This window comes from Rhinolophus ferrumequinum, chromosome 20 (genome assembly GCF_004115265.2).
Source record: "Rhinolophus ferrumequinum isolate MPI-CBG mRhiFer1 chromosome 20, mRhiFer1_v1.p, whole genome shotgun sequence".
Lineage (NCBI taxonomy): Eukaryota > Metazoa > Chordata > Mammalia > Chiroptera > Rhinolophidae > Rhinolophus > Rhinolophus ferrumequinum.
The window spans coordinates 51,035,339-51,063,169 of record NC_046303.1 but is presented as its reverse complement, the minus strand read 5'-3'; the positions used below and the strand labels follow the sequence as shown (position 1 = coordinate 51,063,169).

General features: G+C 41.4%; 1 protein-coding gene across 1 annotated transcript in view; it reads left to right on the top strand.

Annotated features, from left to right (window-relative positions):
- The window catches only part of LAMB1 (laminin subunit beta 1), a 66,785-nt gene that overhangs the window by 5,214 nt on the left and 33,740 nt on the right, over window positions 1-27,831 (top strand). Inside the window, exons 5-15 of the mRNA XM_033088138.1 lie at window positions 2,161-2,234; window positions 7,248-7,436; window positions 7,527-7,590; window positions 11,402-11,604; window positions 13,638-13,758; window positions 15,314-15,502; window positions 15,766-15,945; window positions 16,082-16,194; window positions 17,827-17,906; window positions 25,752-25,887; window positions 27,169-27,327. Coding sequence (XP_032944029.1) covers window positions 2,161-2,234; window positions 7,248-7,436; window positions 7,527-7,590; window positions 11,402-11,604; window positions 13,638-13,758; window positions 15,314-15,502; window positions 15,766-15,945; window positions 16,082-16,194; window positions 17,827-17,906; window positions 25,752-25,887; window positions 27,169-27,327 — 1,508 coding nt within the window. The remainder of the gene's footprint in view (window positions 1-2,160; window positions 2,235-7,247; window positions 7,437-7,526; window positions 7,591-11,401; window positions 11,605-13,637; window positions 13,759-15,313; window positions 15,503-15,765; window positions 15,946-16,081; window positions 16,195-17,826; window positions 17,907-25,751; window positions 25,888-27,168; window positions 27,328-27,831) is intronic.

The window sequence follows — 27,831 nt, the reverse complement described above, 5'->3', positions numbered from 1 at the left end:
AAGACTGTTGGTTTCTAAGGAGGGTTAATTATTCATTGGTTGGCCTTGAGACTCCATTGGTTACCAGCTTGACTGAGATAGGCTGGTCCTCAGGAAGCATGTTTCAGAGCCTTATTAATTCTTATAGGAGGATATCTTGGTTGACAGTTCAGTGTGAAAGAGAAGTTTCTGTAAACCTGCAGCAGAATCGCAGAGGACTTCTAAAATAGCATAGAGCTTATTACGAATAGACCAGGAGCATTTCCTGACTGCTCACATTCTTCTAGTGAAATGGAAAGACAGACGGAGGATGCCTCAATGTGACGGTCAAGACTGTTCCCCTTTTAGGTGATAGACATTAAAATAGCCCATCATGTGTTGTAGTTCTAGAAGAGGAGTTTTTCTTGGTTACGTCAGGAGTTTATACATTTCTACAACTTTGATTTTGTGTGGCAAGAGAGGCCAAATGCCAGAAGGACGGATTTTCAATTAGAGGGGCTTGAGTTTGCTCACTCTCTGACACAAGATTAGATGAAATTAGACTGATGGAACTGAGTTTTTAGAAAGACCGATTGTTACTGTCCCCTGTCATGTCTCTGTTGTCTGATAGGTTACAATTAAGGACTCTGTTTGTCAATGTGATTTGATCTGTTTTCTGAGTGTTTTGTCCAAGCTGAGCTTTACGGGGCGGCATTAAATAATCAGTGCTCAGGCACAGACTCAGGCCTGGCATGTCCGGCTACTTTAAACTTACCCTTCGTGATGATCTAGTCTGGAGTCTGACAGAAATCAAATGCACCAGAGAAGAATGATCTTGTTTCTCTTCTCCATGGATTTTTCTTCCCCTGTTAAAAAAATTAGTGCTTTATCAGGTTATAAATCTAAAGTGGAATGTGCTTTTAGGGCGCACGCTGCAGCGTATGTTCTTATGTTACAGAAATGGTGCTAGTCTTGTTTGTACTTTACATTATTTCATTATCTCTTCATTTTAAGCAAATACTGCAGGGTTTTAAAAGCCTGGGCGGGGAGAGACATATAATTGCTTAGCTAACATTTCACTCGGAAAGAAATGTCCAGAGTAAGTTTTAATATGGTTCTTTTTATTAGATAAAGTTAGTATGATTATAATATTTTTCTTTAACATTCCAACTAACTCATATCCGTTCCAGTGACCACTTCCCCCTCCCCACAATTGACTTGGCAGTTTTCCAGAGGAGAGTTTATTTCAAAAGTCTACTTACTAATTTCCTGAAAATACACCAGCTGGTGACATGATTCACTCTGACACGTTTCTGTCTTCCTACATTTAAGACTTCTTTTGCTCTGAAAGATGGACCCCCAAAGCTCTCTGAAGTGCAGGAAAGGTGGAAAGGTCACCTTTACCAAACAGGCCAGCCCCAGGGCCCCCGGGATTCGGGCGGAGGTTTTTCCATCTCTGGAATTCCAGTGGCCTTTTTAGTGTGTTAAAGCGGGTCCGATGGACCCTCAGGGGATAGTGCAAAGGCTCATTTGTTTGTTCAGGCTCCCCCACCAAAGCAAGGATGTTAGTATTTGTTCTGGGCCAGTTTATTTATTGGACTGACCCTTTGTCTCTTTTGCATTGTTTTTTAATTGTAGAAATGCATCCAAAGCCTTCCCCATCAGGGCTGGGATTTTCTAAATTTGAGAATAACCAACATGTGTGGTGGACTCTTATTTATTTTTCCTTGCTGCTGAATAGAAAGAAAAAGGAGTATTTGTGTTTCTCCTGGAGAAGGATTGTGTCCCTGTGCTTCAGACTGCAAGCTGAACCCTTGCTGTGCACAGGAAGTACCCCCTTTCTCTTTCCCTTGGAGAGCCTCTCGGCTTAGAGGCTTGGGAAGATGTTTCACTGTTTCCTAAGTAAAGATGTCCTCCTTGACAGCAGCTAGGGGCGTTCTGCCAGATGTTTTCTTGTTCCAGGGAGCAGATTCAATATGTTGAGCTCCAGGCTTTGTGGAAGACCGAGGGATCCTATGTGGTTGACAACCTAAATCAGGACAGAGGTTTATTTCATGATCTCATCTGCAGCTTCAGTGTAAGATAGAAGGCAAAGAGGATTCTACGAGGAGCATAAAGATAACTTGGGAAAATAGTCTTATCTGTCCAGAGATATTCCTGTTTACCTTACTGTTTCCTTTGTTATTTTTTAAAAATCTATAGGCGTGGAAAATGTAACCATCCAACTGGATCTAGAAGCAGAATTCCATTTTACTCATCTCATAATGACCTTCAAGGTAAGGAATCCATAACTTTCTCACAAATGACACGTGAGAACACCATGTAATCCCCTTTCAAAACGGATGTCTGTTGTGAGTTGATCTAAATGGAAACTTAAACATTATTGTTGCCATAAATTGGGATAATTGAGCAGTTTTTTAAACATGGGCATGAATTACTATGCTTAACTAATACTCTATCTTCATAGCAATAAGCAGAGAAAGCCACTATTCTAAGGTAATTCAACTGTAAACTTTTAATTAGGTATCTTTTTATTTCCCCATGGAGTGAGACTCTCTCCGAAACCACAATAAAACATCTGGAGAGTAAATCCCTGATCCCTCGTGTTGATGATTTAATGCTGAGTTTGGTAACTTAAAATGAAGTGGATTATCTTGAGTTTCCAAGGTTTTGCAAAATTTGTGGGAACAGTTTTATAGTTCCTTAAGAAATGTGGATTTTCTCATCCTTTTTCTTTTAGAGATGTAAAATGACTCCAGGACTAGGGAATGTCTCCGTACAAAGTCCCTTTGTTTCTCTTTAAGCAGCTGCCTGGAAATGACAGACTTCACATGGCTTCGAGTACTTGTTGGTGCACACAAAACCCATAATTTACTTATTGCTTCTCAGATTAAAATCACTTGTGAATAGTTTTCATTTGCAGTTGAGGGCCTTATCTGTACCCTCTCAGGTTAGGAGAAGGTGCCGGGCATAGATATACTGTGTGGGCAGGTAGCCGTGAATGTCTCATTTGTGTTCTCTACCGAAGCCTGGGAGGCCAGGGGCATGGGTGGGCATAGAGGTCAGGATGTGACCGGGAGGGGTACTGAGCTGCCGGTTCCCAGGCCCGAGCTCTTCATCCCCTTGCTCCCCACCCCCAACCCCCAGGAACATGCTGTTACTGGTTTACACTGTGACACCTGATACTGAGACGGGTAGGAGGGCTTCCACTAAACACACTTCTTGTCCCTTCATTGATCACACACTCAGCCTGGTGGTTAGAATTAAAACTCAGCTACACATGAGGATGTAGCCTTCATGTTATATGACAACAAAATACACTTGGTCATCTTTATTAATGTTTGCGGTCCTATCTTTTACTTTGGAAAGGGCATCTGTTTGCATGAACAGATAGTTCTGAGTTTCTTTATCTCCAGAAGGCACATATTCTGTAGTTGAAACTTATTCAAGTAAATACAGTGGGCCAAAGATGGAGCTCTGCTCAGAAGTACAGAAGGTGGGGTGCAGGGTGGGGGCACGATTGAACTGAGATGTGAAGATGGGTACAAGTTGTCAGACTTCAGTGTATGAGAGAGAGCTCATCCTTTGGGTTCTAGCTCATGTGTGAAAAGCAGCATCTGTGGGGTTGGACAGACTTGGGTGTGAGTACCCATTCTGCCCCTTACTGGCACGTGTGGCCAGAGCTTTGGCCTCCCCCATGGTGAAGTGGGAAGAATAATAACACACATCATAGGGTTGTGTGACATACCCTCTGCTCAGGGAATAGGGACAATCTTGCTACCCTGGCTTATAGTGGGAACATGGTCAGGTGTCCAAGCTGAGTAACTGGGAGGGTGGTGATACCGTGACTAGTCCTGAGGACGGGATGGGGGTGAGGCTGAAGAATATGTGTCATTCTTACCTGAGTTTGCCATGGAGATGGCTGATTGCTAAGTGGACTGGGTTTTCTTAGGCTAGCAAAATTCGTTTAGCATATACACAGTATGTTTTTGTACACAGCCTGGTGTTTCCACACTCCTAGCTTTTTTTATTTCGTATAAATTCAGAGGCAACTATGCAGCAATGTGAGGCCTAAAAATGTTGGTGACAAAGCAAAGAATGTGGAAAGGCTTTTTTGTTCTGTAGGTAAAATGTGTTGTTCTGGTTTCCAGTGGTTTCTTAATTCCACAGGAAATTGGAAAACTCGTCAGTGGCCCTTTGGGACTCAGAAAATTCCAGAAGGGAGGGAGAAGGAAGCACAGCCAGGACTGCCTGTAAGGCTTTTCCTCTCTGCTGCCTTGTGACGTAGGCGTTAGGCTCGTCTCCCCAAGTGTCACCACCCAGGACCCTGCTCTCACAGGGAGTTTGCCGTGGTTCACTTAGTTACTGGAGTGTTTTCCCCTTACTTTAAAATTCTTAGCCTAATACTCTTGAGTCTGATAAAGTATCATTTTCTTATTTTCCTGAATAGGTAAAAAATAAAAATAAGAACTTAACAACTAATAACTCAAAGAATCTGTCAAAATGTGATCCTGCCTTGTCTCCTTTTATCGCTGAAAAAGACCATCAAGATTATTAAAGGAGGCGAGAGGAGGTCTGGGAATAGTTTTCACCATTAGTCGTCCCCCAAAGTGCTGTCGAACACTGGTTTCAGTTCAGAAGTGTCTGTTCAGGTGGTGTTTGCTAGGTCGCCTTAACTTTCTTGATCTTCCTCCACTGTAACCTGTCCACCCACTTCCTAAAATGCACTTACCGTGTCCATCGGTGTTGAAGGATTCGCCCACTTTGAATGCTCGTTCTGCTTCACCTCTTATTTCGTGTTGGCCCCGTTCACCACACCCGCCTAAACCTCCGTCCTGCCTTGGTTTCTGGGGTTGTTGTCTTTTTGTTCCTTCTTCTTTAACATCCATTTTGCAGTCTTTTATTATGCCAATAGCCAGTGAGGTAGGACAAGAGGTTTGGTGTTAATTCAGCTTGGATTTGAATCTAAGCTCTACCGGTAGTTGGCAAGTCAGCTGATGTCTCTGAACCTGTTTCCTCATCAAACGTGAGGGCGTGTATGGGCTGCCATAACAGAGGACCACAGACAGCATGGCTTTGGCAACAGTCCGGGACCGAGGGCTCTGCAGAGTTGGCTTCTTCTGTGGCCTCTTTCCTTCCTTGACTTGTAGATGGCTGTCTTCCCCTTGTGTCTTCACATGGTCCTTCCATATGTACGTGTCTGTATCCTAATTTCTTCTCATAAGGACACCAGCCATAATGGATTAGGGCCCACTCTAATGACCTCATTTTACTTTAATTATTCTTTTAATGACCCTATCTTCAAATACAGTCACAGTCTGAGGTACTTGGGGTTGGGTTTTCAACGTGAGAATCTGGGGAGGACACGATTCAGCCCATAACAAGGTTAAATGAAATAATATAATTAAGGTTCCTGGCACCACTCTCTTTCTTTCTTTGTCTAGCCCTTTGTTGCTGTGTTTTCTTGGAGCACCAACTTTGGATCTCTTTTATGTTGCCCTTTGATTTTTGGTGGAGAATTATATATTTGAAGGTTTCAAATATTGTATGTGTACAATACTCCCAAATCCATGTTTCAAGTTCCATTCGCGTAGCTGTGTGCCAGCCCACTGTTTCCAGTTGTCCAGTGGGCTTCTCCATGTCTTAGATGTTGCCAGTCCAAAACCAAATGCCCTCACATCTCTTCTGTGTCTTTGTTATTAGCAAACACAGTCCCCCCAGCTACCCAAGCTCGGGTGCCCATGTTTCACTCCCTTTTCACTGAAATCTACTTGATCACCAAGTGTAATTCAATATATTTTACTTTCACTAAATTTTCAGAGCATTCAGTTCCATCCCTTTATCTCTATCCAAACTGTAATACTTGAGTTAAGACCGTCATCTTTTTCTATTACTTGGTTTCCTTGTCTCTTGTTTTGTCCATGTCCAGGAACTCTGCCACAGTTATTTTTCTAAAGTGCAATCTGATCATTTCATTCTGTCCATTTAAATCTTCCAGTGTTTCCCTTTCATTGCATAAAGATAAAGTAAACCTCTTAGCATGACAAACAAATTCTGTCCTACCCGGCCCCAACCAACGTCTTCTGTCACCTGCAGCCATCTACACCCCCTGCCTAGAAAACACCTAGTTACCCTTTTAAGGTCCAGTTTGATGTCATCTTCTCTCTGAAGCATTCCCTAGCTTTGTGTGTGATAAAATATGCATAACACAAAATTTGCCTTTTTAACTATTTTTAAGTGTACAGTTCGGTGGCATTAGGTATATTCACAACATTGTGCAACCGTCACCACTATCTACTTCCAGAACTTTTTCGTCACCCCAAATAGAAACTCTGTACCCATTAAGCAGAACTCCTCACTGAACCCTCCCCCCAGCCCCTGGAAACCGCTAATCTACTGCCCAGCTCTATGTACTTGCCTGTTCAAGACATTGCCTATTCATATGTGTGGGGTCATACAGTGTTTGTCCTTTTATGCCTGGCTTATTTCACTTACTATAATGTTTTCAAAGCTCATCTATGTTGTAGGAAATATCAAAATTTCATTCCTTTTTATGGCCAAATGACATTCCCTTACATGTATACAAACCTTTTATTTATCCATTCATCTGTTGATGGACATTTGATTTGTTTCCACTTTTTGACTATTGTGAATAGTGCTGCTGTGAATGTCCATGTACAGATGTCTATCTGGTCGCTGTTTTCACTTCTTTTAGGTATATAGCTAGGAATGGAATCGCAGGATACCCCAGATTCTCGAGTTAGTAATTCCCTCCTCTGTTTCCCCTGGCACACACATGTGGTTCTACTTTGGTGTGTGACGTATCGTGTTATAAGTGGCTTATACCCATATCAGTTTCTCACTGGGCTATCTACAGCATACAGACCACTGTCTGATGGTGCAGTCAGTACACATCGACTGAAGGACCAAATGAACGAATGAAAGAAGAAGCACTCAAGCGAGCCAGTCATATTATGGGACTGCTGACTAAATATACCAAAACTTGTCTGCTAGTAAGGCCTGTTTATAATCAACTTCTAAAGAGAAACAGCTTACTGATCTGTGGTGGGATGGGAGAAAATACAAATTTAGAGGCTAGACACTTTCCTTACAGGAGGGGGCTCCGTGGAACAGCTTGAAGTATTTGAAATCCAGCCATAGCTTGAAATACCAACCACATGCAGTCAGGGTTGTGGCACACAGTTGAGTGGTATTTTCATCTGAGATTAAAAAATTAAAAAGATAACCAATAAAAAATATCAAACGAACCTTTTCCACCCTGCCTCTAGACATTCCGTCCAGCCGCTATGCTGATAGAACGATCGTCTGACTTTGGGAAAACCTGGGGTGTGTACAGATACTTTGCCTATGACTGTGAGAGCTCATTTCCAGGCGTTTCAACTGGCCCCATGAAAAAAGTCGATGACATCATTTGTGATTCCCGATATTCTGACATTGAACCCTCAACGGAAGGAGAGGTTTGTTTGCTTTTTTGGTATTACATTCTACTTGCAAATCTAGTTTTGGATCATTGCAAAAATACCAGTTACTCTTATATCTGTTTTTAGGTGATATTTCGTGCTTTAGATCCTGCTTTCAAAATAGAAGATCCTTATAGTCCAAGGATACAGAGTAAGCTTGTTTTCAAATAAAAGTTTGATGGAAAACAGCAGTCGTGGAACAACTCTTACCCAGAGCACTGCTACCCAGAATCTAAATATTCAGTGCTAAATCCACACTCTTCTTTCTTTCTCTGCAATACCCTACCAGAAGTGCTTGAAATTGGCAGTAATCCAAGTCCTGATGGGGAACACGTTTTGATAAGTAAAAAATTTATGTCATAGGTACTCAAACAGTTATGCTGGTCATAATACCTTATTTATTTTATTGCTCAGTATAATATATGTGTGTGTGTATATGTGTGTATATGGCTATAGATTAAGCTGTTGTAACAAAGTGTCCCAAAAAATACAGTGGCTCAAATAAATGGACGTTTATTTCTCTTACAAAATCACCCAGAGGGATTTTCAGAGAATAGCTCAGTTGTCAGAAGCAGGCTTACCAGATAAAATGCAGACTGACACACAGTTAAATTTGAATTGCAGATAAACAATGAATTTTTTAATATAACCGTGTCCATGTAATATTTGTGACTAGTACAAGTGTATACCATGCAATATTTGTAGTTAGTATAACTATGTCCCATGTGATATTTGGTACAGACTAACACTAAAAAATGATGGTTGATCTGAAATTCAAATTTAACTGAGTATCTCGTATTTTTATTGCTACATCTGGCAACCATAGTCATTAGGTCACCCAAGTTCCCAGGTTCCTTCTGTCTTATAGTCTTCGTCCACATGTTTCAGCTGGACCAACACCATGTCCTTGTCCCAACTTGTGAGAGGGAAGGAACTAAAGAGCAAGTGACACGGAAGCTGTTTTCACTTCTGTTCACATCCCATTGGCCAAAATTAGTCACATGGCTATTCTGCAGGGGTTACTGGGAAACATCTCTAGCTAGGTGGCCGTGTACTCTCTCAAACTTTTTGTCTAGGGCTCTTTTTGTCAAAGGAAGAAGAGAAGAAAGTATCGTGTTTCCCCGAAAATAAGACCGGGTCTTATATTAATTTTTGCTCCAAAAGACTCATTAGGGCTTTTGTTCAGGGGATGTCCTCCTGAAAAATCATGCGAGGGCTTATTTTCCAGTTAGGTCTTATTTTTGGGGAAACACAGTCCTGAGGAGAAATCAGAAGTCTCAGCCATGGTCAATATGCTCAATACAGTGAAGGTTGTATTTCCATTTTACAGATGAGTAAACTGAGTCTCAGAGAGTTTTTTCAGAATTACATTTTGATCTTGGGAGGCAGAATGTGCACTAATTAAAAGAATGGGGTTTGGAATCAGAAGATTTGGGTCTGACTCCCAGTTCCAGCATATTATAGCTGTGTGACCTGGGGCAAGTCGTTTACTTGAAACAGTTTTTTAAGCCTCTGGTTTCTTTTCATTTGTTTGTAAGTGGAGAGAACACTATTGGCGTTAGGGTTGTTATGGAGGGAAAATGAGATAAGGTATATAAACCACCTACCACAGTGCCTGACGTGTAGAAACTGTTCAGTAAATTCAAGTTACATTGCGGCTGTTGGTGACGTTGCCATCAGCCGTGGCTTAGGTCTTTGTAGATCTGGTCCTGGAGTCAGAGTGAAAGGGTGAGGGCCTCCCGCCCTTGCTTTCAGGGTGCAGGCAGGTGAGCAGAGGCAGGCCTGGCTGCTCCTCAGCTTTCCCTGCTGAGCATGGCCCTGTTTTTGACCAACGCCCCGTGGCACTTCCCAGTCTGAAGTGTGGAAGAATAGAATGGGAGAAGTCCAGGAACTCTTGCCAGAGGAGTGCCTTTTCCCCACTTAACTTAATCTCACATGTGGCCCAGACTGTCTCTGCTGCTCTGTGATTTGCTCATTCATTCTGTTGTAAAACAAATATTTAATGGCACGTCCAGCCTGTGCTATTGCTGAGTGAGCTCAGTGAGGCCCGCCCTCCCTGCTGTCAACATCCATTTGTGAGAAATGTCCATTTGAGCCCCTCAATAAACTGCCCCTGGGTCCCTAAAAGGACTCACAGTCTGCTCTTTTTTTAGGTGAAATTTGTGGGACTTGGGGACTGTGTTGACATTATAATTCTCTTGTCTTCTATTGTTACCTGGCATCAGAAAACCTGGTTCTCTATTAAAGAAGCATCCACTTTAGCTGTTTATGCTTTTGATTTATTAGGTTGGTGCAAAAGTAATTGTCGTTAAAAAGGTTAAAAATAATTGCAAAAACTGCGATTACTTTTGCACCAACCTGATACTTTGTATTCAAGGGAACAATATCGCTTTGGTTGCCCCTATTGTTGAGAACTCTGAAACTCACTTCAGAAGTGGTTTTGCCTCTTAGAACAGCAGTCAATGCGAGGCGTAGTTGTTGGTGAATATGGCAGGAGAGAGTGGAGAGGAGTGTATTTGCTCTTCTGAGAGCTTCCACAAAGATCAGTTCGAGGGTTTCTAAATACTCCAGCTGCTCTTCAAGTTTGTTGTTTGGCCTCTCATCAATAGGCGCTTGTGCTTTCTGTGCAGGAGCATTTGTGAAGGAGGAAATGCTGGCATCCATCAATTCCATTCAGCTCAGGAGGCCACTGAGGTTTCTCTGTTTAGTTTTTGATGTTACAAAGAGCCCAAGTTTAATGCATAGACTCGTGGACTTTCTCTTTCAGCCCACAGCTCTTTCTATAGTCTGCATTGTAAGCTATGCATAGATTATAAGTGTTTAAAATTGTATTTGGGCTTTGAAAGGATCTGATGCGCTGGGCCAATTCGCTGTTGTCCTGTGTTGGAAATGATAAGACCACATCAGCAGAAATGAAAGTAAAGCTTAGGCTCCAGAGCTAAGTGGGAGGACAGGTGGACCTATCAATCTTTTGGGGTCACTTCAGCAAAGGCAACTTAGTAATGAATGAAAACACTGGTGGAGAAGGTTGAATGGCTCTTGGTTTGTAAAGGTACTGTAGAATATAATTGCCAGCTCAGCTTCTATAATCAGCATAGATCTATCAACCCAGGAAAAAGAAGACAAAATAAGAGAAATTGATCTACAAGTAACATAGTTAGGAAAAAATGATTTGCCCCAGCATCCTAACACTAAGGTCCTTGATCCTTATGCCACTATCTTACATTGGTAATTATATTGGTAAATTTGTATTGTAAAACTAGAACAGAAAAAGTTATATATTGTCATGTTGCTTAAAAACTTGGTGGAGATATTCTGTTCCCGGATTGTGATTACCCTATAGTGTTAAATCTATTTTAGTAACTTGGACTTCATCTAAATGGTGGGAAATTTCAGATAATATTTTCCTCTCCAGAAATAAACACAAAGTATGTTTCTTTCTAACTATCTTATAATGATGAAAATTGGGGTGATTTAAAAAACCCTTTCCCACCTCCATGGAATCTTCAGGTTTTGAGACTAATTGCTGTGGGAACCAGATGGTGTTGCAGTAGTTTAGATTATTAGTGCCAGGGGGTTCTGGCAGTCATGTAACCATATTCTTAAATTTTTCTGCTTTCACACTTCTTCCTGAAACATCTATCTGCAGACACATCTATCATGGGATAGACATTCTCATTAAACTAATGAAAAGGTAGTAACCTTTCTTCCCGAGACTGTCACATTATGTTAATATTATGTCACATTATGTTAATATTATGTCACATTATGTTAATATTAAGATCATGTAGATCGTGCAAGGGGGGCAAGCTTCACTTAAGCCCTTATGTAAGCTTACAAATTACGTAAGCTTCGCATTATTATTTGTCACACCTTTGTATAAAGAGAAAAAGTGTTGTGTGATTGCAAAAGAAGTCTTGCTTGTTTGAGCAGACTTTTCATCTTCTTGGTGCCTTTCATAGATCTCTTAAAAATAACCAACTTGAGAATCAAGTTTGTGAAACTACACACTTTGGGAGATAACCTCTTGGATTCCAGAATGGAAATCAGAGAAAAGTACTACTACGCAGTTTATGACATGGTGGTTCGAGGAAATTGCTTCTGCTATGGCCACGCCAGTGAATGTGCCCCTGTGGATGGCTTCAGTGAAGAAGTGGAAGGGATGGTAAGCAAGCACTCTGTGTGGCGTTCTCCCTCATACAGGTGACTCTAAAAAGCCACAGCCTTTCGCATTTTCTAGGGGTTTCTTTTTCCAGACTTACATTTCGCCCATGTGACCATCGTAGTGGTTGGTTTTCTCTTTGCTGACTTTCTTGGACTATAAGAATATAAGGACTGCTCATTTCATAGACACAATTAATTTTTGGAAATTGTTGCTGCGGACTGCTGCTGCAGTAGATACTGTAATCGACAAGGATTTAAAAGCGTTCAAAATAATAACACATCTTCCTTTATTTTAGGGAAGATTGAAAACCACAAACATTCCAGTCTTTATGATAGTAGGCATAAATTAATCCCAGCCCAAAGAAACTGGAAATTTGAACCTAGAACCACGGGATGTCATTTAGGAATCAAATGGACTTTGTTTCTTTATATCTTCTAGTTTCATTCTTTTCCCACTTTTATGCTGTGCTTTCAAATTATGTACTTTTTAATATTTGGAATTTGCAAAATGGATAGTTAGGTTATTTTTCCAGTTTCTAAGTAAACTAGTTATTCTTATAGACCCATAGGATTTTAAAGCCAGGCAGGAGTTATTAAACCAAGTATCTTAATTAGAAGAAACCAGGGATTAAGTAATTTGCCACAGAGCCTGAGTATTATAAGTAATGGCAGGTGGAAATTCAACTCTGGCTCTCCTGTTTCTGCCCCAGGATTCCTTCCACTGGGCTGTGGGTCTCCCTTCCTGGTGAAGGGTGTGCCTGGCTGCCCTGCCATTTGCCTTTTCACAGTTTGTTAGTTGTCATCTAAGAAGGTGCAGGACTGAGTACATGCGACTGTCTGAAACTTCTGCCTTCCCTTTACTCCAGTTAGAAATTTATTGCGTAAATAAAGTTGAATTTCTGATGAAGCCTAAAGGGTAGATGTTTCCTAATCTTGTTGCTACATCGTTCAGAGAACGCTATGAAGCTTATGTTTACTTCTTAGGGTAATACATGTGGTGAGGAGCTAATGTCATACAGCATGTCACTATCACACATCTCACAGGACATTGGCCTGTTTATTCAGACACTGTAGAGTCCTGTGGTATGTGCGTTGAAACTGTTTTCCAGTCTATGTGAAACCACCTTGTAATGACAGGAGTTTAGTCTCCTGCTAACTGCATTCCTGTCAAAGTAAGTCCAGGGTGGACCTGTCTGTCCTGTTCCCAAATTCCACTGTATAGAAACTAATGTTAAGGTGAGGTGTCTGCGTACGTGCATATTTGGTAGACTGAAAGAATTTACTTTTTGTGTGCCTCAGGCTTCAGCGTGCCTTGGAGTGGCACAATGCAAAGTAGTGTATCATGGGCCCTCATAAAGCAAAATAATTTGTATCTCTTTCTGAGATTCTATATTTTCTTTCTTAAAGGAAAAAAGTAAATGTAAAAGGAGAAATATAAATGTAAAATAATTGGTTGAAAAAAGTCTTAAGTGTGTGCCTGAAGTCAAAAACAAAACAAGCCAACACAAACCTTTCTTTTATATGGCACAGTGGTAGAACTTATGGTAACGTGGTGTGTATACATTTAGTTCTGCATTATAACTTTTGTTGATGTCTATCATAATGATATGTTTTTTAACTCTTAAAAAACTTTTTTTAAAAATTCTTACATTACTAATTTTGTTTATCTGGGTTCTTTTCATTGATACTTCAATAAAATGTTTACTGAGTATCCATTATATAATAGGATATAATTATATATCATATATATATATAATTATATATATATATATAGGATATATATATCCTATATATATATATATATATAGGGCGTTACAGTATTCAACTAGAGATAGGCGTTACAGTATTCAACACGACAGAACTCACAGGGCGGGAGGGAAGGAGGGACAAGATAAAAACAAAGAAAACCTCAGTGTGTGTGCTAGAGATGAGGATTAGTCTGAAAACGGGTTTATATTTTTCACTGAACATGGAGAAAACCTGACCCTTAGTGTATCTCTTACTTTACTCCTCCCTGTTTTTACACCTTGCAAGGTTCATGGACATTGCATGTGCAGGCACAATACCAAGGGCTTGAACTGTGAGCTGTGCATGGATTTCTACCATGATTTACCATGGAGACCTGCTGAAGGTCGGAACAGCAACGCCTGTAAAAGTAAGTCTTGGTCAAAGGGACAGTTTGAATCAATTCAGACTCCAGTATCCATTTTTTGATTAGAGGTAAAATAATAGTACCCTATTTTGCAAAAGTTACTACCCTTTACCCAGCTTCACCCTGATAATCCTAGGAAACCAATATTCACTCAATTAAATTAATAAACTAGTATTACTGAGCAGCACCTATGTGTTTAGCAGATTCAGTAGAAGATGGAGATGTTTTCCCTAATACTGTACCTGCTTTTAAAGCAAGATGAGCATGATAGGAAAATATGGCATGGTAGATCATTATGGTTGAAGAGATATGGAGTGTTTGGCCTTGTTTCTTTGACAGCCCAGCAGCAGCCTCTGGCTTCCTTCCTTCCAGCCATCCACCGATCCATCCACCCATCCATCCATCCACCCATCTATCCTTCCATCCATCCATCCACCCACCCATCCATCCATCCATCCCAGTGGTATTCTCTGGGCAGAGGTGTTGTTCGAAAACCACCCCCTACACACAGTGATTCTGATGAGTGGGCCCCCACTGAGAAGGGCTGTTGTAGAAGAAATTCTTGAGAACGCAGTGAGGGCTGGAGTGGTCACGGTTTTGTTAGTAAGTACCACCCAGCTGGCCCTTGGTGAATAGTTAAGATTGTTTAGGTAAAGAGAAGGAAAAGGAAAGAGGAAGGTGTAAGGTACTTCGGGTAAGGAGAACAACATTTAGCACAAGGCCCCAAGAACCTTCTCGTGACCACAGCAGTCTATGCTGGGAAACGATTCTGAGGTTTAATTCAACCAGTGTATCGGGGGCAGTACTCTGCTAGACGCTGAGGCCACATCAGCGGGTGGACCCAGCCCCTGTCTACAGGACGTCGTGTTACAGCGAGGAGACCGATAAGGCTCCAGTGTGGAGCCCCGTGAGGGCCACGCCGAGTTAAGTTTCATTGTGAGAAGATAAGAGGAATCATGTGGCTTGTTGGCCATGAGAGTGAGATGATTAAAACTAGGCTGGACCCAAATGACTGCCGAATAGACTAGAGGAGGAACGACTGCACTCAAGCAGGCTAGATGGCTGTTAGGCAGACCTTACTTCTCACTAAAGAGCCTGGTTTGGTGTGGTGATGGGAAACGGGGGAAGGGAGTCCGGCTTTCATACCATGTTCCTCCACGCTGGCCTCCCAAACAGACTTTTCAGGAGCGTACTGCCTAGGAAATCCTCGAGAGGTATATTCCCGTCCCACCCTGAGGGGACCCAAAGGGTCCTGCATGCAGTTACAGCCTTCCGGTCCATAACCTTCCAAGGGGACTTTCCCCAAAGGTTTTCAAGTTGTTGTAGCCCATTCTCTTCCAAAGAGGGTAGATCATTGTGTTTATTTCGTGAAGTACACACTTTGAAGGTTTCCAGGATTGAAACTGGTATCATAAGTCGATGTGTCCTTTTTCATCACAAGTGCCTTCTTGTTAATTGCAGTTTTGCCTGAACTGAAGGAGCTTTCTTCCTACCCACCCCATCCTCCATTGATTAATAGATTCAAAAGGCTTTTCTTGACATTGGTCTTGTCACGCAGAGTGTAACTGCAATGAACATTCCAGCTCATGCCACTTTGACATGGCGGTCTACTTGGCCACTGGGAACGTCAGTGGAGGAGTGTGTGATGACTGTCAGCACAACACAGTGGGACACAGCTGCGAACAGTGCAAGCCCTTTTACTACCAGCACCCCGAGAGAGACGTCCGAGATCCTAACTTCTGTGAACGTACGTGGGGAAAGGCCATGAGATGGGGCCTGTTTCGGGCCACCTTTCTATTTGAATAGTCTGGTAGTCACCATCCTTCTCTTGGAACTCCATCTGGGCATCAGACCCAGCGTTGTTTTATCTGCTATGTAGGATGCTGGGGTGGAATTTGCTTGGTAGTCCAGCCTTCTTTCGTCTATTTTTGTGACATTTGGAGGATGAAGGGAATATATGTGTTTATACAAACACCCATTGTGTCACCTGGCACTTTTCATTCTTCTTAGAATGTACCTGTGACCCAGCTGGTTCTCAGAATGAGGGAGTCTGTGACAGCTACACTGATTTTTCTGCTGGCCTCATTGCTGGTCAGTGTCGGTGTAAATTATACGTGGAAGGAGAACATTGTGATATTTGCAAAGAAGGCTTCTATGGTTTAAATGCTGAAGATCCATTTGGTTGTAAATGTAAGTATATTTTTTAAAAAGTTTGGGAGTTCTCATATGTGCATAATTCGTATTTTACTTTGCAATTCTAAATCCAGACTACTACTTCGGATTCCCTTGGTTTATGTTTCTTTCCTTCATTTTATTTTCAACAAAGCTTGTGCCTGCAATCCTCTGGGAACTATTCCTGGTGGGAATCCTTGTGACTCTGAGAGTGGTTACTGCTACTGTAAGCGTCTGGTGACTGGACAGCATTGTGACCAGTGCCTGGTAGGTAAATCCTCATTACACGGGATGTGTAGTTTGTGAATATGACATTTTTAATATAGAATGCTTTTCACTATTCTAGATTCTACCATCATCCTTATATGTAAATGTTAGAAGACATGAGTGGACACTTCACAAAAGAGGGATTGCTAATGAATAAGTTTGACAAGATATTCACTATCACTGTTAGAACTGTAAAAGAAAACCGCAGTGAAATGCCATTTTCACAAAGTTAAAAAAAGTTTTTAAAAATAGGAATGCTGACTCTTTATGAGGACAAAATAAGGGGCTGGTACTCATGCTGCTGATGCAAATGCAATGTGGTTAGTACTTTTTGAAAAGCATTTTGGAGATATGTATCAGTAACCTGTGGAAAAACACGTACTCTTTGACCCAGTAATCACACTTGTGGGAATCTATCCTGATGAAATAGTCAGAAAATTGGATGAAGATATATTCACCAGAAGGCTTATTGCATCTTTTTTTTTAAATTTACTTTTCAATTATAGGTGACATACAATATTCTATTAATATTCGTCTCAGGTGTACAACATCGTGATTAGACATTTATATACCTTATGAAGTGATCACCCAATAAGTCATTGTGTCTTTTATTACACAGCAAAAAACTTAGAAGCAACAATGGGGAAAATAGTTAAGTCAATTTTGGGACTTCTGTATAGTGTGATATTTGGTTGCCACTGAAAATGACTAACATGGAGAAATGCTTGTGCTGGTATTAAAAAAAACAAACTCAGAATATGAGTAGTATCTTGATTATGTAGGGAAAAAAATTCATCAGGAAAAACAAAATCTGGAAGGAAATACACCAAGAAGTTCACTGTAGTGAGTACAGGTAGAATAATTATGAGAGAAATTTTTAAAAATCATTCTGTATCTTTTATAACATTTTTGTGACTGCTTTTGTAATATGGGAGAGGAAATCTGCTGAACCCAAACTATGTTTATGATGACTAAATATGCAAATTTTCATATATCCTGATAGATTCTTACATTTCTGGTAGTCTGATTTAAATTGGTGTACCTGGTTTTTATCACTCGTTAGGAAATAAGTATTTGCTGAGGTGCAAAGAGACCTTCTCCCCTGCATAGACTCTGTCTCTCCATAGATTTCATTACCATCTCCCGAGTTCTCAGGACTTGGTGATCTCCTCACTTTTCAGTTGTGAGAACAGTCCTTGCTTTAGACTGTTTCCACACAGACAAATCCTTGAAGAACTCTGTGGAGTTTATGACAGACTGAACAGAAAAATTAAAGGCCTGCCAAATAGTTACCAAAACTCTTACTGCCAGAGTAATTTTAATGAAGAGAATTGGTGTCTTTGCTGCCTTCTCCTGGTTATTATTGGATGCATGCTATCTGCAAGGGCAAAGAAACGCCTCTGATCTGGCATTACCGTGCGATTATATGTAACCCTCTCCGACCTCAGTGACCTACAGCTTGGGTTTCTTTTTTCAGAATACTCATAGTCATTTCTTTTGTATGCTTTCTGCTTTCATGGTGCAAATGAACGTTTGGTGGAACAAACAAAACATGCCGTAACTTGTTTCTTGCTGAGACTATTGTGTAATTACAAGAACCCACCGTTCGATGTTTAATCTTTTGTTCTGCAGCCAGAGCATTGGGGCTTAAGCAACGATTTGGATGGATGTCGACCTTGTGACTGTGACCTTGGGGGTGCCTTAAACAATAGGTGAGTGGAGCTTCGTTTACACTCTTGTACTCAGTCACCCAGGAAAGCCTTCATGAGCCCTAGGAGAAGTGACTTCAGTCTCTGAAGAAGATATGAGAAGTACATTCACCTTTGGTTTGAATGTCTGATAATCACTCTTATTTATGGTCTCAATGTTTTCAAAGATTTTTTCATTCCAAGAGTTAGCTTTGAAACCTTCTAGTATGTTTCTGTTTCTGGTTTTAATAGTGTTGTTACTTGCTTTTGTACTTTTACTTTACAGTAGTATTTTTTTTTATATTATGGAAACAATGTATGCCCATATTTTTTTAAAAATCAGACAGTTCAGACAGGTATCCCGCCCTTTCTCCCTGCAGGTTCCACTGCTGAGAAGTACCACTGTTAACATTTTCTTGGATCTCTCCAGAAGTTAATAATAGCACTCAAAATACCTGTTAAAAATTTCGATTTCTTTCCTCTAATTTCTTTTAAAATAACGTGTTAGGTTTATTTTTTTAGACAGACAAGTACAAAGGAAAAAAATGATTTTCCACTTCGCTTCTCTGACATTTTTGAAAATCAAAGTAACATATGTTATGTACACTATTCTGCAACTTGCTTTTTTAATCTGGAGATCTTTTTGCATATCAGCGTGTATTCATCCACTTTTTTGTGTTCTCTCATGTGAAAGTACAATGATTTATTTATTGCCAGTATTTCTGCTTTTTAAAGATGTTGCAGTGAATACTCTTGTAGATGTATCTTAATGAATGCTTATAGAGATATCTGTCAATTAGGTTCCCAATGACGGACCCATAAGTCAAAGTAGACGTGCATTTTTTATTTTAATAGAGAATGTCAAATTCTTTTGCAGATTGTGCTAATTTATTTTTCTGCCAACCAATTATAAAAGTACCTTTTTCTCTGTTCCTACCAGCAGTTGCTGCCATCAAACATTTTATTTTTCACCAATCTAAAAGATGACAAATGAATTCCCATTTTGATTTGTGTATAGAATCTCTTCATTTTCTTCTTCTTTTATTTTTTTCAACATCCAAGCTTATTAATGAAAATTATGTATACTAACATTTAGTTGCTTAAATATGTTGGTATTCCTTGAATAGATGAGACATGAAGCTCTATCAGAAATGATCATAATACACATTTAGCAAGATGTTTAATTTGTGGGAGTTTAATTAACCACCTTTGAGTCAATGAGAGTTTTGGTCTCTGTTGGTTGTGGGATCAGATTCAGAACATCTGGTGAAGACAGTGTGCGTGACTGCCGAGAAACGGCCAGGTGTTTCCTTGCAGCCCTGAGTCTGCCCTGAGAGAACGTGTTGAATTCACAGAGCTTCGCGGGCTCAGGAGCTGACTGTCTCACAGGATTATTTCCCAACGCCATAGTCAGTAGCCTTCTGGGAAGGAAGGAGATCTTAGGCAGTAAGAACATGTGCTGTTTGGCCTCTGTATTCGGGTTTGTCCTATTCCAGATCGTGCAGTAAACAAACGCAGGACAGCATGTAGCCTCTGAAACTCCAGTGTGAATGTTTGTTCTTAGAAAACCTCCAGAGTTGGAAGGAAGCAAGGATAATTCCATCCAAGCAGGGAAGAAAGGCCAACCGCTTGTCTGCTTATGGAAGCTCTTCTCTGCCTTTCCTTTGTGACTCCCAGGACACATGCTGATTCCTTTAGTAATCGATTCCTCAAGTCACAGCTTCCATCACAACTAAAATTCTTCTTGATTAGGTGACAATGGCATCCATAATTCTCCAAATTATGTCATAAACTCAGGAATGTCCTATGTTTCTTTAAATGGTTTCTATTACTTACATTCCTTCCTTCTTTTCCTCTATTCCACACATGCTTCCTCTCTAAATCCACCCCCACACAGCCCCTAGGCTGCCCCTAGTCTCTCCTGCAACAAGTTATAAAAACCATAATGTGCTAAGCAAGAGAGTTTGTGAAGCAAAACTTTTTAGTGAAGATTTTAAAGCAGGTAATTTGATCTCTCTAGCATGATTGATGAGGCATTCTATCTTTTGGCATCACTGATGGGAAAAAAGCTTTCAAGATGCCTCTGGTCCTGTGACTCTGCAGTGTTTTATAGTGATCTTTTGCAGAGTTTCCCCCACGAGGACTTTCTCTGGGAGCCCATAAGGGTGGCAGTGGCCCAGTCCTCTGAAGCACCGATTCTGCTTGGAGAATGCTTAATGCCAAATACTTGCTGAATGAATGATGTGTTGTCACCACTCATAAATATCTTCTCCCTGATAATATTCCTTTGCTTTGCCTTGGACACATAGTAGGTATTGAATACATGTTGATTGAGTTAAAGAATTTGAGAAACAAATGATTCTAAAGATACGAAAAGAAATATGCACTCCTTAGGAGAGGCAATCTCTAAAGGTGATCCCAAGCTTGCCTAGTTACTTTGGCCAGAGACAGAATTCAATGTCAAAGTCATGTGAAGTGGGAAAACTGAAAATGTTTTGTATCATGAGCCAAATGGATTTTTGTAGAAAAATTAAAGCTCAGTAATCCATGTCTATTATGTTGACAGCTAATCTGAATTTTTGAATGTTCTGAAGAGGTAAGACTTAATTAAATAATGTAACTCAAGCCAGGTTAACGAAGCTTTGCCTTCTAGATAACCTGCTTTAATGAATCAAGAATGGTTGCTAAGGAAATACTACTTGCAAATGTTTAAAAAACATTGAAATATACAAACATCTTCACATCCTCCTTCCAAATCATTTCAATTAATTTAGGACTTTGATATCTGACTTGAAGCCCACCACCTTTTTAAAGGCTTTTAACTTCCTGATCTGAAGTCCCTAGCCCTCCCTTGATGTTTCAGAAGCACATTACTTCTGCATCTCTTTAAGCTCTTATTTTATTCAGCTTTGTATTATAGGTGTTTGTATTGCAAGGGTCTCTGGACAGGGATTGCATCTTATTTCTTTTTGCATCTCCCTTCGTACCCAGCACAGTACACCTTGCAGGTACTCAATAAATGAGCAACTGAAAGTATTATACTTTGAAACAAGAGCAGAAGTTAATATGTGTATTCATCAGTATATTGAATGATTATGATATCTAACCCTTTGTTAATTATATGGTAGCTGGACATAAAAGGATTAGAGAGCACAGCTCCTACCACTTAAGAAAGTATCCTAGTCTGCGGGGTAGGACTACTCTGGATAAAAAGGATAATGCTGACTGTTAATCAATGTAGAGCCAACTCTTATTTGTAGACAGAATTTTGGAGGAGAAATCAGTGTTGAAAAGAGTGGCGATTCTTCTGAATGACGCTTTTTATCCTTTATCTGCCCCCCCCCCGATTTCTTAGTAATAGAGAAAAGTTGAAACTGTACAGTATTTACTCTGCTCATCACTATTTGAATGAAATAGAATTTTCCTTCCAATAGAATCATTAAATAAGTTGTTAATTTCTATTCGTATGAGAAACCTGTGTTTTTAAATAATAATCTTAGCCTTCACCCATTAAGAAAAATTAGGGCTTGTATTAGTTTTCTATTGCTGCCATAGTAAATTACTACAACTCAATGGCCGAAAACAAATACCCTTATTACATTTATTATATTACAGTTCTGTATGTTAGTCACGGTCTCCCTGGACAAGGCTCCAGGGGAGAATCCTGCTGATTCGAGTTGTTGGCGGGACCCAGCTGCTTTCAGCAGTAGGATGAGGTTCTCGGTTTCCTGCTGGCTGCCAGCACAGCGTTCCCAGTGTCTGGGGGCTGCCCACACCCCTTGACTCATGGCCTCTTTCTTTCATCTTCCAAGCCAATCACTGTGGGTCAGATTTTTCTCATGTCACATTTTTGACCCACTTTTCGGCTTCCCTCTTCCACTTTTAAGAACTCATGTGATGAGAATGGCCCCATCTGGATAATCCAGGATAACCAACCCCAATCTCAAGGTCCTAAATCACGTCAGCGAAGTGCCCTGTGCTATGTGACGTCACTTATCCCCAGATTCTGTGGGCGAGACCAGGAACATCTTTGGGGGCTGTTATTCTGCCAGCCACCGACCCTGATTTGTTTTGTCTCAAATCATTGCATCTTATTTGTTTTTGCATCTCCTTACTGATCCAATGAATTGAATCTGTATCTAGTTACAGGGAAATTTGTGGGCGGGAACACATAAACTTAAAAAGTGTACCATTTCTATCCAATGTGATTTTTACTTGAACACAGAAAGAATAATTACATGTAATAACTTTTTCTATCTCATTATGGAGGAGGTAGGATTTGAGCTTGGCTTTTGAAAGATGAGTGAGATTTGAGAGGTGTGACAGGTGGGCAGGAGGGCCTTCTAGCTGAGACTGGGGAAGGCACAGAATGAGTATGGCAAGGTCAAGATCTGGTTTGATCTTCACCATCTCTGCTCACATTCTTGCGTTACTCCTCCCTGCTCCTGTCATTCCTGTCCTCTCTGCCTGTCAAGATGCCCTGACCAAAAAAAAAAAAAAAAATCCTCTGTCACCTTCAGAGCCACCTCTCTCCTGAGGCTGCCCTTAATCAGATGAACAGTGTTTTCCTCTACACCCTTAGCATTTTGGTTGCAGCTCTACGTAGGCACTTGCAACATTTCGATTTGTTGTATTGGTCAACTGCTTTATTATTTATCTCCCCAATTAGATTGTAAGTTCTTTAGGACAGGGACTATTTTTCCCCCGTTTTTCTTTCTCTTTATCATTTTGCCAGAAACAATGGACTTTACCAAGAGAGTAAGGATTGATCTGGAAGAAAGTTGACAGTGGACTGAGGAGTGCGAGTGTTAACACCGGGAAGCACAGATTCCAGCACCAGTATTTGCTCAGTAAATATTTGTGGACGAGAATGAGGAGTGTGGCCCTTCTGAAAGCCAAGGGCAGGCACTACAAGAAGCAGCAGTTGTTTTTAGAGGATGGGTTATAGAGGCTGCTGGAGACCAGACAGAGGCATCCTGACTTGGTAGGATAAGAAGGAACAATCGTGGATTTTTGTGAGATGATGAAAGCAGTGCTATGGGAAGATTGGTTTGGCAGTGTGGACAGGATGGGCTGGGCAGGGGGAAGACAAGTGCTTGAGAGGTTGGGTTCGGAGGTTGCTAGAGTCACAGATATGGAATGATGTCATACTGGACTAGGATAGTGGTGAGGACAATTAGCAGAAACTGCTAAGTTGAGAATCATCTGGAAATAAGACTTGGATATTGGGGATAAAGGAAGGGGAAGGTTATGTCTCACCTACAACATCAGAAGAATTTTAAATCTGCTGACAGAAATAACTGAAGAGAAGAAGTCAGTGGGAGTTGACGAACAGTTTGGGACAAGATAAATTCGAGCTGACTGACACCATGGAAATGTCCCATTCATGGCTGGAAAGGTACAGCCAGAGCACAGCTGAGTGAGAGCTAAGAGCTGTAGATGTGAGGGCCACATGCACAAGGCCAGGTAAGCCACGAGAATGAGTTCACTACAGGAGTAGGTGTGGAATTGGAGCCATGCCTGGCAATGACAGCAATTCAACTCTGGACACGGAGTGATTGCCAGGGCTGAGGTTAAGGGAATTCCTTTTACCCAATCAGGGTCTCCTGAGCTTCTTTAGAATTGGGCTGCAGGAAAAAGGCCACCCCAGGAGTCTGCCCACTCTCCTCCTCAGCTTTATTTGCTAATTCTCTAGTGATTAAGAACTCATGTGATTAGATTGTCCCCATCTGGATAATAGTGATGGCTTGTGAAGAATCCAGTTGTTTTCTTCTTCGGTGGTTCATGTTTTGGACATTTGTTCCCTCAGTAAACAGCTGGGGAGGAAAGAAAGATTTTTTTTCTTTTTCTTTTCCATATGGTGTAATGTCTGATGCCTGGATTTTTGCAAATGGCTTTTGTTGGTGGACTGTACCAAAAGTGGCCTAGGTCCTAGTTGGAACAAGCTTTCCTCCTCTGGGAATTGGCTACAGGATGTTAAGTATTCATATTCCTGTAGGATAAAAATGATTTTACATGATATACGGAAAAAGACTTCAATTGGACTTGCCTTAGGCACTTCGTTTAAAATGGACTTTGGGATGAGAAAGAAAAAATAAAAGAAGTCTGGGAATCGGTTTAAATTAACAATTTCAAACCACTTGACTGTAATGAAGTAAAAATGGACGTATGTAATTTGGTTTTACCTGGTGCACAAAATCATGATACAACTAAGGAAAAAGACCGACATAGGCTGAGAACAAAATGTATATATTATTGGGGCCTTTGTTTCTGAAAAGAGTAATCAGTGATTTTAAAAAATTTTATTATTTACATTAAATCTCCTATTTTTCTTTTTTCTTTCTTTTTTTAATTCAGAACTCCTATTCTTCACACGTTTATTTGTTCACCCAATGTTTGAGTGCACTGCGTGTGCATAGCCCTGGCCAGGCCTTACGGGGGGCTGACCAAGGTGAATCAGTCCGGGTCCTCAGGGAGTTTAACAGTCTAATAAGGGGTTGGGTAGGTCTGTCAATAATTGTACTATGAGATAAGGCGATAAATGTCTCAACAGTACAGATAAGGAACAATTGAAGTCTCAGACAGCACTAGAGAGTGGTAGAGGGACAGAACCAAACAAAACCATGAAAGGGGTGAAAGTTGAACTAGGATTTGAAGATACGGGGCCTCAACTTGAACAAACACCTACTGTGTGACAAGCTTTGTTGCGGATGTTGTGAATACATTTCTTATGCAAGGAGGTGGTGGCATGAAAGAGAAAATGCGTCCTTCTGTGAAGTGGAGGGTGATGGTTAGGAAGTGCCACCGCAGGAGTCCTATGTGAGCTGAATCTGGAAAGAAGTGTGGACCTTTGCTGGGTCAGTCAGGGGGAGGGGCATTCCAGGTCGTAAGAACATCACAGGCAGAGGGAGGGGTCAGGAGTCACCCAACACGTTTGATAAATTGTCAGTAGTTCAGTGTGGTTGTGAGGAGAGGGGTGAGATGAGGCTGAGGAGGTAGAAAAGGACAGATTGTGGAGTCCTTCTGTGCCAGCCCACTGTGCTAGGCCACTGTGCTAGGCCACTGTGCTAGGCCACTGTGCCAGGCCACTGTGCTAGGCCACTGTGCCAGGCCACTGTGCTAGGCCACTGTGCTAGGAAGCGACACAGTTAACGCACCTTAGAAAGAAAGGTTCACCTGGGCAGCTCTGTGTGTGGCGGTTTAGGTCAGGATGTTGGAAGAGTGGCAACAAGGATACTGAAGAGGAGACTAACTGCTTTTACTATGAGAGACGGGAGAAAGGAGTGGTCTAACCCACGGAAAGGGAGGAGAGACGCACAGACGCTGAGAGGTGAAACCCAGGAGTTGGTTCCTGGTTGAATATGAAGAAGAAAGCCAGAGAATAACTGCCCGGTTTCTGACTTAGTTGACTCAGCGGCTGGTGGTGTCTTCTCAGCAGAGTCGGGGGAGGATTGAGTGCTGCCCTGTCGGATCAATTGTTAGCCTCAGAGACAGCGAAGCTGGAACTGTCCTCCTGGGTCTGAGGCCCAGGAAAAGAGCTGCAGTTGGAAATAAAGCAAAAATGACAGGCTATTAAAGCAAGGAAACACTTGTAGTATCTCCAGAAAACCCCACCCGGGTGTGGCTGCAGCATAGTGAAGAGAGGGCAAGGGACATGCCAGTGAGCGACCAGGTCATGCAGAGCTTTCAACCTCGGAGTTTGGGATTCATTTATAGGCAGTATTTTTTCCATGTACTTATCTTCTGAAGGAAATACGAAAACCCCCCTGAATATTTCACGCCATTTAATGTTCAATACCAAATGCACAATGGTCCCCCGCGGTTCCTTAGTGAGCGGTGAGCGCGGCTGACGGCTGTGGTTCCTTCCAGCTGTTCCCCGGTGTCCGGCCAGTGCTCATGTCGACCCCACATGATCGGACGCCAGTGCAACGAAGTGGAATCTGGTTATTACTTTACCACCTTGGATCACTACATCTACGAAGCAGAAGAAGCCAACTTTGGGCCTGTAAGTAGGGGGCTGCTTTGCAGACTGGTGAAGCAGTGTTTGGCAGCAGTAACTGGCATAGACACATTTTGTAAACAGACCATTTAAGAAGTATTTTGTCAGTGAGCCCAAAGAAGGATCAGGACCATGCCTTCTTGAGAACAGTCATATTTAAAGCTAAATAAATCTATAAGTCCCAAAGAAACTTTGGAACATTCACTCATAAGGCTTTTGGTGTTTGGGGGGCAAGCTTGGGTGGTTTTTTTTTTTCTTCCATTTTTCTCTCTACTTATGCCGCAGTTATTGTTGATCTAGTAGAGTACTCAGAGAGAATATGGGTTCATTTATCAATTGCTGTGTAACAAGCCATCCCAAAATTTAGTGGCTTACAGTGTGTGTCTGGCACTTCAGCTTGGATGGCTGAAGCAATTGGTGCTGGTTGGGCGTCTTTCTCTGCATGATCTCTCTCTCCGTGCAGCTGTCCTGAGCTGCCTCACAGTACCGTGGGTCGGCATCGTGAGATTTCTTACTAGCTTCCAAGAAGGTGTCTAGTTTCCAAGAAGGAGGAAACCAAAACTGCTCAGTCTCTTAAAGCCTGGGCTCAGAAGTCCCAGAACGTCACTTTCTCACATTTTTTTAGTCACAAGTCACAAGGCCAGACCAGTTTCAAGGGCTGGTAACATAGATACCACCTCTTGATGGTAAAGCCGTACACACATCCATATGGGAAATGAAGGACTTCATCTTTGGAGGTGACTAATCACAGGTATTATATATAATCCTGTGAACAAACTCAAATGCATGCTGGAATTAAGCAATTCAAATTGATCAATGCTCATTCTCAGTGACGGTCAGAATTAACTCATCTCTAGTGAACATTCATGACTATATCAAGTTTCTTCACTTGTACTTGGCGCTTCAAACAAATGCCAATGAGAAAGACAGACAGAAATAAATCCAGTCGATACTGGACTGACCTTGTGGAAAATCTGGGAAATCCCTTGTCACTCCTAGGCTCGCTTGTAACAGCAGTTACGATGTTCTCTTTCCTTCCTTTATGTTCATTCCCCTGGTGACATCATAGAAAGTCTGCACGAGACCTTTGAGTCCCATCTCCAACGTCCCAAGACTACCTTAACCAAAACCAAAAAGAAACCAATTTGCTGTTTATATATCAAAACTTTTTACAGTCAGCTGGGAAAATGTGACCGCAGAACTAGGGATAATATCTACAGTTTTGGACCTTCGGGTGACTTCAGATTTCTGTGACTATTACATTTAATTGAATTTCATTGTCCTCAGGGGGTCAGCATAGTGGAGCGGCTGTATGTGCAGGACCGGATTCCTTCCTGGACTGGAGCTGGCTTCGTCCAAGTGCCCGAAGGGGCTTATTTGGAGTTTTTCATTGACAATATACCATATTCCATGGAATACGACATCCTAATTCGCTATGAGCCACAGGTAAACCCTCGGTGAACTATTGTGGTTGGGGAGAATATTGGTAGAAAAATCTTTCTTTTAATGGACACAATGGTTTTGTGAAACTTGGAAATTACACTGGAATAGGGGAAACTCTCTCTGACTTCTAGCCTCCATGGAAGTGAAAAATACATTTTTCTTGAATTCAGTTTCCTTCGGCACTTACCCTTGCTGAGAACTGAGGTGGTGATGAGAAAGTGTCAGATCCTCTCCTTGCCCTTACGGACTGCACTGCCCAGGAACAGACACACACCCCTAGCTGTAGTGATACACCAAAGGTGGAAAGTGTACAAGTAGCGCTATAAACAGTGATGGAAGATGAAAGGTTCATACCGGCTGGGCTGGGCCAGGGGCTGCCAGAATGTTTCAAAGAATCAGATGTCGGCCTTAAGATGAAATTTTGACCTAAGAGGAAGTCAGGAAAAGCATGAGCAGAAAAGAGGAGAGTGTTTTGAGTCATTCCGCGTAGATAGGTAAGGGATATGG